At 41.2% G+C, this 12371-nt stretch overlaps 1 protein-coding gene across 1 annotated transcript; it reads left to right on the top strand.

Annotated features, from left to right (window-relative positions):
- Positions 1–1212: 1212 nt before the first annotated feature.
- Positions 1213–12004, top strand: LOC126994209 (N-glycosylase/DNA lyase-like; the record flags this gene model as incomplete). Its single annotated transcript, XM_050853495.1, has 5 exons — positions 1213–1607; positions 4362–4511; positions 6081–6213; positions 8423–8617; positions 10993–12004. Coding segments are annotated over 5 exons (969 nt in total), but the record flags the coding sequence as incomplete, so codon positions are not given.
- Positions 12005–12371: the final 367 nt, after the last annotated feature.

Here is a 12371-nt window from a genome sequence, read left to right as displayed (position 1 = left end):
CTTAAATAATCGTAGGCCCAGACGCGGGGAAGAGGTAAGTAAAGGTGGCATGGTGTAGAAGGCTGCGCGGCCCTTGGTGCTCAAAGGGCAAGAGAAGTGCGGATAAACACCGTCAGGAACGCGTAATGGGTATGGAGACTGTATGAAGTCAAGATTTTAGTAAGATATTTTATTTATTTTTGTTTTTTACGAATGATTTTTGGGGAGGCTACAAGTGTTTATGTTTATGCATAAGGTGTTGGAGATTCTCGAGGAACTTGATCCTCCTTCACAGTTATTCTGTTTGATTGAATTTATTGTAAGCGAAGGTGTGTCAATGTTACAAAGAGTTTTGTTGGGAAGTATGCCTCAATATAAAAAGCTGCCCCTGATTCCTAATGCCAGCCACACCTACCCACTTACGCTTTGAAAGTTGTATTTTTTTTTCATTTATTGATGTAGATGGTTGTGGGAGGTTTTTTAAATAAAAATTAATGGACGGGGAGGTTCTTGTTTTTAGAAAGAGAGAGATAGGTATATATATATATATATATGGATATATATATATATATATATATATATATATATATATATATATTTTTTTTTATTTATTACGGTTTTTTTTTTTTATTAATTTTTACACAAAGGAGGCAGCTCAAGGGCACACAAAAAGAAAACACAATAAAAAGTCACAATGCTTGTTCTAAAAAGAATCAGAAGAGGTGGCCGAAAGAGAGAAGTCAATTTCGGAGAGAGGTCCTGATACCCTTCTTTGAAAGAGTTCATTTTGTAGGCAGGAGGAAATACAGTGTTAAAAAACAACTTTGTAGCAGAAAATCTAGTTTTCATGAATCATATCTGCATAGATTTTTCCTCCATTACAACTACCAAGAGAAATATTTCTCTGCTGCCATTTGTTTTTACTAATCTGTAATCTTTTTGGACTCATGTTTCCTTCAAAGGAAAATATATTTTCTATTGAAGAGTATGGAAATCAATGTCTATGGGCAGGCAGCCACAATTGTGCTTCCTCATTCACCAGTCTAATTCATGATGAATTGCCACAACCATTGGGATAGAGTTCACTAATTAGCAACTTAATGATGATAATCCTAGGCAATAGGTTACCATTCCTAGGTAGGTTATGACGGGCAAGCATGCTTGTGATTTTTAAGAGTAACAAATGTCTAATTCATTCAATGTAATTCGTATATGTGCAAGTAATTTTATGACTTTCATTTCAGATGGTGCGAAATCAGTCCAGGAAAGTGGCGGGGAGTCATAGGAAAAGAGGTGTGGACCCTATCACAAGATGACTCCCACATACACTACTGCATTTACCCTTCCTGCAAGAAAATAGGGAATCAAGAGCAATTTAGACTGATTCCAAAACAAAAAAAAATAAGAACTTCATATAACTTGAACACCAGTCAACAAAACTATGATGCAGTTCTGAAAGATTATTTCCAATTAGATTTTTCCTTGAAGAAAATGTACAGTGACTGGAAAGCTGCAGATTCAAACTTCAGTAGAGTTTGCTCTAAATTTCCAGGTGTTCGCATACTTAATCAAGATCCTGTTGAAAATGTGTTTTCATTTATTTGTTCTTCAAATAACAATATCCAAAGGTATGAAAACTCGAGTTCAAGTAGTTTTTATTTAAAAAAAAGTATAACTGCAATTCAGGTCAGCAATATCTTTATGGTGAGTATTCTCTAATTCCCAGTTTGGCCAATGTACTGATTATTGTATTAATGTGAATAGAAAAAATGACTAAAGGTTTTCTTTAAATAGTCTCTTGATCCTGGGATGACTTTTGTCATCCCTTATATAAGTATCCCCCACTTTACAATTGAATTACATTCTTTGGAAAGTGATAGTGAAGCTAAACGATTGTAGAGCAAAATATGCATACAGTATATATGCATAGCCACTGGCAAGAAACTCCTGCCAGCGGCTGTCGACTAGGCTCTACATGTATCTGTATGTGTATTTGAGAACAGGGAAGTCCAACATTGATGACTCACACAAACACCTTGCCAACTGACTCATATCAGCACCCAGAATGTGCCATCCCTATCACCCTGCCATGGATCCAGCCTACTGACCACTGCAGCACCCAGGATGTGCCAACCCTACCATCCTACTTCTTCCATGCAATGATGATGGCTTTGGCACTCAGGGAAGCACACTGCATGGCCCCTTCAGCAACCTGTGCAGCCCCCTTTTCATTTCATTGACCTTGAGAGGGTTATATGAAGCCAAGTAACCTGATTGGCCCTCCTACACCTCCACACAAACCAGATCATACAATGTCATATGACCCTCCACACTGCCCTGGAAATCATCAATAGGCTCCAGCTGCCTTGAATTCACCAGCAAGCTGTACTCCCCCAAATCGCACATCACTTTCACACTCTCAGATAACTCAGTCATATCCACAAGCTTCCCATTTTCAATTTTGTTTGTTTTGTTCAACTTGTTTCCATTTTGGGGAGGTGGTGGCTGAGTGGTTAGCGTTACGGCACCAAATCCTCCTCCGCATCCAGGAGGACGCGGGTTTGGGTCCTGCCCGCAGCACTTCTGGGATTTTTCAATCACTGCCAAGTGGCCAAAGACTACACACATGTTGCCCTGAAGACCACCCATCAATGTGGACTCTAGATTCCCTCTCGAAAGAGAGGCTCAAAGATGAGCTTCAGGGGGGTCAGCATGAGCCAAGGAAGATGGTGCCAGTATAAAACACTTGTCTGCGCCAGAACGGGCTGGGCTGACCATCAGGCCCCACCAGGAAAAGCCTGCCCGCGCAACAGGCCGAGACGTAAAAAAATATAAATAAATAAATAAATGAATGAATTTATAACATAAATTTTCAGACTAATGGCTGCCAAAACCAATTAATCCATTTGTTATTATTACTAGTGGTACAATAGTAGTAATAGCAGGACTACAGTCACCGTACACTAAACTGACCCAGAAGCCCCTCCCCCCTTCTATAGCTATGGGAGCTGATTGGCTAGATGAAAGGCGGTTGGGCGTGGATTAGCGACAGGAAACAGGGTACCATTAATGGTAAAAAATCCGAATGGGATAATGTTACCAGTGGGGTTCCTCAGGGTTCAGTGTTAGGCCCGCTTTTATTCATTATCTACATCAATGGGATAACGAGTGACATAAGTAAATTTGCGGATGACACCAAAATAGGGCGCACTTTTAGGACAGGAGAGGACTGCAGGAGGACCTTAACAAACTGTCTGCTTGGTCAGAGAAATGGCAGATGAATTCTAACATCACCGAGTGTAGCGTACTAAGTGTAAGAACACGCAACCCATTACACGGGTATAGTTTGGACTCCACAGTGATAGGCAGGGCAGACTGTGAAAGGGATCTGGGAGTGTTCGTGAACTTTGACCTAAAACTAAGGAAGCGATGTATTAGTGCGAGGAATAGGGCAAACAGGGTATTAGGCTTTATTAACAGGACGGTAACCAACAAAATTGCAGAGGTCATCCTCAGACGCTATTTAGCATTAGTTAGGCCACACTTAGATTATGCTATCCAGTTTTGTTGGCCACACTACAGAATGGACATCAACTTGCTGGAATTAGTTCAGAGGAGGATGACCAAGATGATTCAGGGTCAAAATGGGCTGAAACATCTCAACTTACATTCGCTAGAAAGATGAAGAGTGCGGGGAGATCTGATAGAAGTATTCAAATGGGTCGAGGATTACAACAAAGGCGATATAAGTAAAGTATTGAGAATTAGCCAGCAGGATAAAACATGCAGTAATGGATTTAAATTAGACAAGTATAGATTCAGGAGGGAAATAGGCAGGCATTGGTTTAGTAATAGGGTGGTGGGGGAATGGAATAGACTTAACAATCACATAGTTAGTGCAGGGATGATAGGTTGTTTTAAGAGTAGACTTGACAGCTACATGGACGAGGATGACAGGTGGTAGTGTAGTGCGGTGACTAAGCCAGTCGAATGAGAGTCACAGCAAAATTTAGAAAGGCTATCAAAGGATTCACTGGAGAAGATGACTCTGATGAGTGAGATGTGGGTGCAGTAAGGTAACAGGGTACGGAGGTAAACGAGGATCAAGCCTCTAACTGTAACCCCTGAAACTACATCTCACCCATTGTGAGTAGTTGGGGGATTCTGGAGCTGCCCTGTGTAGGCCTCTCGGCCTCTTGCAGTCTCCCTATGTTCTTATGTTCTTATGTTGGAGTAAGGAGTCAATATTATCTTGGAGGGAGGGGTTGGGGCTTCTGGATAAATTCAATGTATACAATGATAAAGTAGAGTACTTTACACACATAAAAGTAAATTATAGCCTCTGTCACACATAACCTTATATACTGTAATGATTTTTTCAGAATTTCCAGTCTTGTTGAGCGACTGTGTCTACTGTATGGCACTAAGATCACTGTGCTTGATGGCACTACTTGGCACTCCTTCCCAAATGTGTCATCTTTGGCAGCTGATGGAGTGGAGGAGACTCTCAGGGCGCAAGGCTTTGGTTACAGGTGAGTCTATTTGACTTTTATTGAGTTTTAGAAAAAAAACTACCCTCAGTGTTTTGCATTTTTACACCCATGCAGCCAAACATGGGGTAATAGTATTAGGTAAAAGTAGTAGACTCTTACAGGGTTTTTAGAGTAGTAGTAACACAGGTAGTCCTTGAGTTATGATGGGATTTGGGAACAACAGGCTGGTTGTAAGTCAACTTGGTTGTAAGTCAAAATCTGCACTGACAAATGAAGTAAAATATTATTCAAATGCCCTGCTGCAGATAGAGCAGTGTTCCTGCACCTCCTGCACTCTTCCCCCTGAACCGCCTCTGTCCTCCTGAGGTCACCTTGCCCCAGCCCTTTGTTTGGGTGACCTTTTACCCACACGGTATTGTGTAACATTACAAAATTGAGCTACCAAGTTTTGTCAAGATGGCAACATTAGCCAAATGCCCCACCAAGTTGTTGCACTAGATAAGACAGAGAGACATCAGAGCAACATTAAGGAGGGGAGTTGATAAGACGAAGAGCCTCCCCACACATGAGTTGCATGCTCCATAGGAGGGTAGTCAAGACCCTTGTATATGGACAGCAACTGGGAGGGGTAAAAAATTGGTGGAGACAATACTAAATGCCCTACCTCAAGGAAGCTGATTTAGCGAGAGAGGAGATGTGAGGTTTCCAGTTAAGCGTCTGAATTAAGGATAGGCTGAGAATCTTTATTGTGTAAGAAGGGGATAGCTGAATGTCATCAAAGAATAGGGAATAGGTGTTTTGAAGACTGTGTCGAGTTGACAGATGGAGAAATTGAGTTTTCAGACAGTGAAGTACACAAGTTCCTTCTGCCCCACTCAGAAACGATAGCAAGGTTTGAGGGCAAGCGATCTGTAGTGTCTAGCTTTGAGTCACATGTAATTCCTGTTGAGAGGATTTTCTGTGAAAATAAAGTGAGTAATGCAGACTATAGTCATCTGTGTAGGAGGGATAGAACAGTTTGGAAAGATCATTAAACCTTTTCCTGCAATCTAATTTAAAATTAATTAACACCTCAGTGCGGAGCATTTTCGAAGAAAAAAAAAGAAAAAATATGTCCCTCAATAAATAAAACTTTGCTTCCTGAACACAAATATGTAAATATTGTAATGGTACAACATTTCTTACCTTAGTAATCAGCATCTTGCAGAGTAAGCTTTTTGCAATAGTACTGCACTGTCTGATGAAAGATGCTGATGACAGATATGCCAGATGCTTTGGGTATAATAGGTAGCGCACTTATCTTTTCACTCACAAAATGTTTTCTGTTTATGTATTTATGTTCAATCACTTGATACTGAATTTTCTGTAATTCTATGGCACACACACAAACACACACACACACAAAAAAAAAAAAAAAAAAAAAAAATCTGCCGCACCTCAGCGCGAAAGTGTCGTACATCCCCACTCGACATTATAAGGACTACTGACTATAATTGAAACAAAATATGATTTATGTTTGGAAATGCTGCAAAATAGTAAAATAAAGGTTAGCTATTTTAACAGCAAGTTGCAGTAGAATGACCTGATGATATGCTTCATAATTCACAGAGCCAAATTCATCCACAAATCAGCCCAGATGATCATGAAAAAAGGGGGCGAGGCTTGGCTTCATTCATTGAGATCATTGCCTTATGAAGAGTGCCATGCTCAGTTGATGACCCTCCATGGTATTGGAGCAAAAGTAAGTGATGTCAATCATTTCTGATTTCTTTCAAACCATAAAATTCTCGTGTATAGATTTTAAATTATTGTTTAACGTTTAATTATGTGGTATATTTTATAAGCAAACACAGTGGTAATGAAGAGTACATGAGTTTAATATTTTCAAATTTTGTTTATCACAACCACTTTATGAGTAGGGTAAATGCATACTTTAGGCTTTATTATACCATTGTGGTTATCTTTATCTGTTTGATGATTTATAATAAAAGCATAGATAATGATATATAGATAGATAGATACTTGAGAAACTACCAAGAAAAGTGCCAGTATCATTCTTGCCCTACAATGTGTACATCATCACTGCATTCAAGGAAGTGCCTGTGGAGCACACGCATAGCTTTGTATTCAGTGGGAGAAGGCTGAAATTTTTAGTTTAAAATTTAAGAGCAAATTCTTGAGTCTCCTTAAAGTTGAAGGAGATTCAAAGGAAATAAATGATTGTGTGACAAAGTGATGGTAACGAGCAATGACGGGGGCACTGCCAAGCAGTGGGTGAAACTTAGCTGGCCATAGATCAGGCCTACCAGTTTTTACCAGGCCTACCTGTGACAAAAACTAAAAACAGTATGTTCATTATACTGCAGTATTATTGGTCTGAGTACAATACATTACACATCATTGGAAAGGAAATTTATTCAGCTACATTATGAAGCCAGAAAATGTACTTTATCATGATCACTGTTTTTAATAGATATTTTAAAGGAGAGTGTACATTTTTTTGCATGTTAGCTGACTTCCATTCATTTTTTATCATACCTTGATTTACAAGTGCCTTGGTTTGCTAGTGGTGACTTAGTGTATGAGCATCCTGTTTTTACAAGTCAGTGACGCAAGCATAGGTTCCCTTTGTTTGACGCAAGAGATAAGCGCTCAGAGCAGAAAACAATGGGAATGCGGTCTCAAGCTGGTGTCACACTGGGCCTTTTTCTTCCAATTGCACTGGCGGTAGGTGCATCTGGCAACTCCAATTTTTCTGGGTGTGCGTTACATACAACCAAGGTCAGGTGCCCGTATCCACTACATAAACAAACCAGTCGCCTTGTATACACATGGTGCTGTTTGTAATAGTAAGAGCTGTTGTGGCTTGTGCTGTTGTTACTCAAATTATGAACTTGTTGCTTCAATTAAATGGAATGAAAAAGCAGTTTTGGGTATGATCATGGCTTCAAAGACGGGAGGACAGAGTGTTTACCCAATACTCATTAGAGAACTGTGGTGTGAAGATTGAGTCCTACAATTTTTATTGAATGGAGAAAGAAGTGTTTTAAACTATTGGAAATGGTAGCCCCACTCATATCCAAGCAACACACCAGAATGAGTGAAGAGCAGCAGCAATCATGGACCACTTCTTTTTAAATTCTTTTTGGTGAAGTTTTCATATGTGTGGTCCCATAGTAAGGGGTATTCTCTTATCTTGTAGACAGAGCAGCTCTGCCAATCCACTTTACAGTACAATTCTCTTGGTAGGCCATCTTCCACTACTCCTCAGCCAATACCTTCATCTATTTGTTTACATACAGCCGTGCGATTGCTCATACCCACAAAGGTTTTCCGAAGCTATTAATATCTATGCAAGGTAGTTTCACCCATCCTGTGTAATATCACGGTAGTTGTTGCAGTCCTGACAATCCCCTTTCCCTTTCCGGATAGGGATGACCAGCCCCCTCTTCCAGTCAACTTCTAATTTAAAGGCACTATGTTAATAATTTACAAAATATGTATACTGCACATTCAAAACAAGTAAAGTGCACTTGGCCCTTGATATACAAGCATTTCATATAGACAGGTTTACTTATTCATGATTTAGTTCAATATTCAGATATTGCACACAGTGAGATCGGTTTGCATTAGCCAGTGAACAGGCTTTTCATCACTTTGATGACTCAGTCACAAGGTGACTGAGCAGTAGGATCAAAATGGCATTGTTTCTCACAAGACACTATCTTCCTTCATAGCTATACAACAAACAAAAAAATCATTGTGTGCTAACACCTTTACATAAACAATAGCACCTGTGTCTTTTCTGACAAGATGACCTCATATTATACTTTGCGCTTTTAAGCCTAAATTTTCAAAGCTTATGTTGTAACAATGTATTTTATCAAAGGAGGATTTAATCATTTAAGGCAAAATTTGTGGTAAGTTAATTTCTAGCTTATAATTTGCAGGTGAGTGACTGCATCTGCTTGATGTCCATGGGCCACCTGAATGCCATCCCAGTGGACACACACGTATTCCAGATTGCAGCTCGGGACTACTTGCCCCACTTACGCTCCTGCAAGTCCCTAACAAAGAAAGTGTACTCTGAGATAGCTGATCATTTTCGTGTTGTATTTGGTGAATATGCAGGTTGGGCCCATTCGGTAAGTTTTCAAAAGCTGTTTAAATTTCATTCAGTTACTGTGTTTGATAACTCTCTCTTTGATGGGCAGTCTTGGAACCATGTGTGAAAATTTGCCACTGGACTCATTAAAGAACAGTAAACACACCAAATTTACAATACTACTTTCAAAATCTCTACTATTTACCTCTCACTCTTATATGTGCATGTTTTACTGTACTTTTTTTTTCACAGCACTGGAAGCAACTCAAGGGCAACAAAAAGAAAATGTAGAAAAAAAGTCCACTAATCCTTGCTCCCACAAAGCAAAAAGTAAAGAGTGGGCAAAAGAGAGGTCAATTTTGGATGGAGAGGTGTCTTGATACACTCTTCTTGAAAGAGGTCAAGTTATCAATCAATCAATGGGGGCATACGCCGGGAGGTGCGTCGCCTCACCCACCTTACGACGCCAAGCCCGGGGATCCCTCCAGGCGAGTCCCCATGCAGGCCCCCTTCCCACCCCGAGTACCTCCTGGCAGGATCTATCGACTTGCTCAAGCCACGAACTCCGTGGGCGTCCCTTTGGCCTCCTCCACTCAGGATTGTCTCTTACAGAGACAACCCAATGAGCAGGATCAGCTTCCGGAAAACGTGCCACGTGCCCGCATATCCGAAGTTGTTGTTGAAGGACTATGCAGGTAATATTTGTCAAATCAGTCTCACGGAGTAGTCGCTGGTCTGATACAAAGTCATCCCAGCAATATCCCATGATTCTGCATAGACACTTATTATCAAAGGCATCAATCCGCCTCTTCAAGTCCCCATTTAGTGTCCATGTCTCACAACCATAGAGTAAGAAAGGGAGCACAAGGGACTTGAAGATCCGAATCTTTGTCCTTCTGCACTGGTATCAACAATGCCATATACTCGTGTTGAGTGAGTCCATAACACCACGGGCCAGACCAATCCGCCGTAAGACTTCCTGGCCAGACTCACCATTATAATGAACTACGCTACCAAGATACATGAAACTTTCTGAGATCTCAACGTCCTCGCCACACGCATGAACAGACTGTACTGTTTCATCCAGCAAGCCTCCAAACACCTGTACCTTGGTCTTGGCCCAGGAGACCTGGAGTCCCAAGGGCTTCACCTCCTCGTGCAGTGCCTCGAGAGCCATCACCAAAACCTCCAGCGATTCCGCCAGGATTACTGCATCATCAGCAAAAACAAGGTCAGTGACCCTGGTATTGCCAATGGATGCTCTGCAATGACTCTGGTCCACAACTCTGCCCAGTACCCAGTCCATACAAGTGTTGAAAAGCGATGGGGCAAGGACACAGCCCTGCCTCACTCCCGCATTCACAGGAAAGAAGCTGGACAAGCCCCCCCCACACTTCACAGCACTCTCTGTCCCAGAATACAGGCCAGTCAGCAGACCAATAGTCCTTGCAGGAATCCCATGGAGTCGCAGAAGATCCCAGAGTGCCTCACGATGCACTGAATCAAACGCCTTCTTGAGATTGACATAGGCTGCAAACATCCCCTGTCGAAACTCAAGTCGGCGCTCCACCAGTACGCGAAGCGCTAGGATAATGTCAGTTGTTGACTTGCCAGGCGTGAACCCAGACCAGGTGTTGACTTTCCAGGCGTGAACCCCAGCTGGCTGGGAATTCGCATCAGCAATAGGTGGGCAAGAACCTTGCCTGGCACACTGAGCAGTGCAATACCACGGTAGTTGTTGCAGTCCTGGCGGTCCCCTTTCCCTTTCCAGATAGGGACGACCAACCCCCTCTTCCAGTCAGGAGGAATGGTACCGGACTGCCATACGACAGTCAAGACCGCATGCAACCCGCCGATCATGGCCTCACCTCCAGCTTTGAGCAGCTCCGCACTGATGTTACAGGTGCCAGTGCCTTCTCACTCCTCAACTTGGCCACAGCCTCTCTGACATCGCCCAGAGAGGGTGGTCTTTCGTCAATGGGTTTTCAGTATAAAATTAAATTGTTTCTGTGGTTTGTATCTGGTGTGCAGCTCTGATTATTTTGATCTGCCAAACATGTAAATGAGAAAAAATAGGATAAGGTGGAATGACAAATGAGTTTAAAAAGATATGAGTTTCCTGCCAAAGTTATACTTGCAAATAACCTTAGGATGCCTGGTTCAATGTGCTTTACATTCTTCGTTTTACCACTCTGACTAGTAATATGTCTGAGATAAAGATTTTCCTTAATATTACTATTAATTCACAATATTTTTTAGGTAATATTAAAGTGCTTTTAAAATTAAGAGTGTTGTAATTCCAGATCTCCAGTCAATCAGTGGTGGGTTTCAGTGTTGACAAAATTCTCTGTTTGTACAGCTTTTCTTTCCTTTTGTGCCTTTCCCTTTCAAATATTTGCTTTCTCGTTTTTCCAGGTATTGTTTACTGCTGATCTGAAGAAGTTTGAAAATGTGAAGCCCGAAAATAACTCTTCAAAAAGGCAAAAGACTCAAAAGGGTAGTGCAAAGTAGAAATTGATAAAAGTGCCACTGTGTAAAAACATCATTGCTAGAGGTTCATCAGCATTGCAAAAGTCATTCATAAGTTGAGACATGAAAGTTACATAAGTTCTTTCTTTTATCCCATTATTTCTTCATATTCATTTACAACTTTAAATTATGTACAGCATTAGACAAAGATTTGAATCTTTTAAGTTGCTTGTGAAACATGAACACTGGATAGTGACTTGGAAAAGCATGTTGGTGCCTTTGGGACCAAGTGCCTTCACAGGATCTTGGGGTTTCAATAAAATAACTTTGTGTCGAAACAGCAACTACGTGATGAAACTTGAGTCAAAGTCCATTTACCAGCTTAGTCTGTGAACGCCATCTCTGGTTATGGGCATGTGGCACAATTCCAAAACATCAATCCTGCTCATAGGATTGTTTTTGTACAAAACAAGTGGAGAAGACAAATGGGGTGCATACATAACTCATGGCTGGGGCAAGTTGATCAGTCCTGCTGAGAGGGACTTGTGATGGATACGGTAGCTACATGAGGGCTGCTCAAGGGGATTGTTGGGGGTGAAGTGAGTGAAGCGATGCACCCCCAGGCGTATGCTCCACATTAGTTATAGTCAGACTCAGCTGTGAAGTCCTTTTGGACAGGGCCTGCTCAGGGAACCCACTGGCTGTAGCATTGCCAAACCTAGCTTTTTTTATCCAAGGACAGCCGATGGCTCTGCTTCCATCACATTGTAAATAAGTTCTTTCTTCCATCTGTGGAGTACATGAGAGCATGTTGGAGTAGCTGTGTTGTCATCAGCCAGACTGATAAGCACCATTATGCTTTGGTAAATGCTGAATTTACCTGTTTTTTGCTCAATCCATTACTCAATCCCTACAGTGTTGACCCCCATGAAATAAAAAGTTTTTAGTGCCGTTGATCTTTTCTTGTTTTTTTTTTCATTTGTCTTGTATAAATAGTTAGTACTTAACCTAAAAGTAAGGATAATAGTAAACATTTAAGTCACATCTGCTTAAAACATTTTTCCCCCTCCATCCTTCCCGCAGCAGACATGTCCAGCTCTCATAACAATCGTCTTGTAAGCTCATAACCATGGTAACATCATCAAACGATGCAAATACATGATAATGCCCTTTCATCAATGAACAAGACTCACCAGACACCCCCTACACCTCGTAACACACATCTCCCCAAAATAGCTATACCACCCCCCGCCGCCAATGTTGTCACATGCACTTCTGCGGTCTTTCATAACATCTATACTTTATTACACCTGAAGAGGTGACAA

Source organism: Eriocheir sinensis, unplaced genomic scaffold (genome assembly GCF_024679095.1).
Source record: "Eriocheir sinensis breed Jianghai 21 unplaced genomic scaffold, ASM2467909v1 Scaffold746, whole genome shotgun sequence".
NCBI lineage: Eukaryota > Metazoa > Arthropoda > Malacostraca > Decapoda > Varunidae > Eriocheir > Eriocheir sinensis.
Note: the sequence above shows the minus strand (reverse complement) of the source record. Positions and strands in the feature narration are given on the sequence as shown.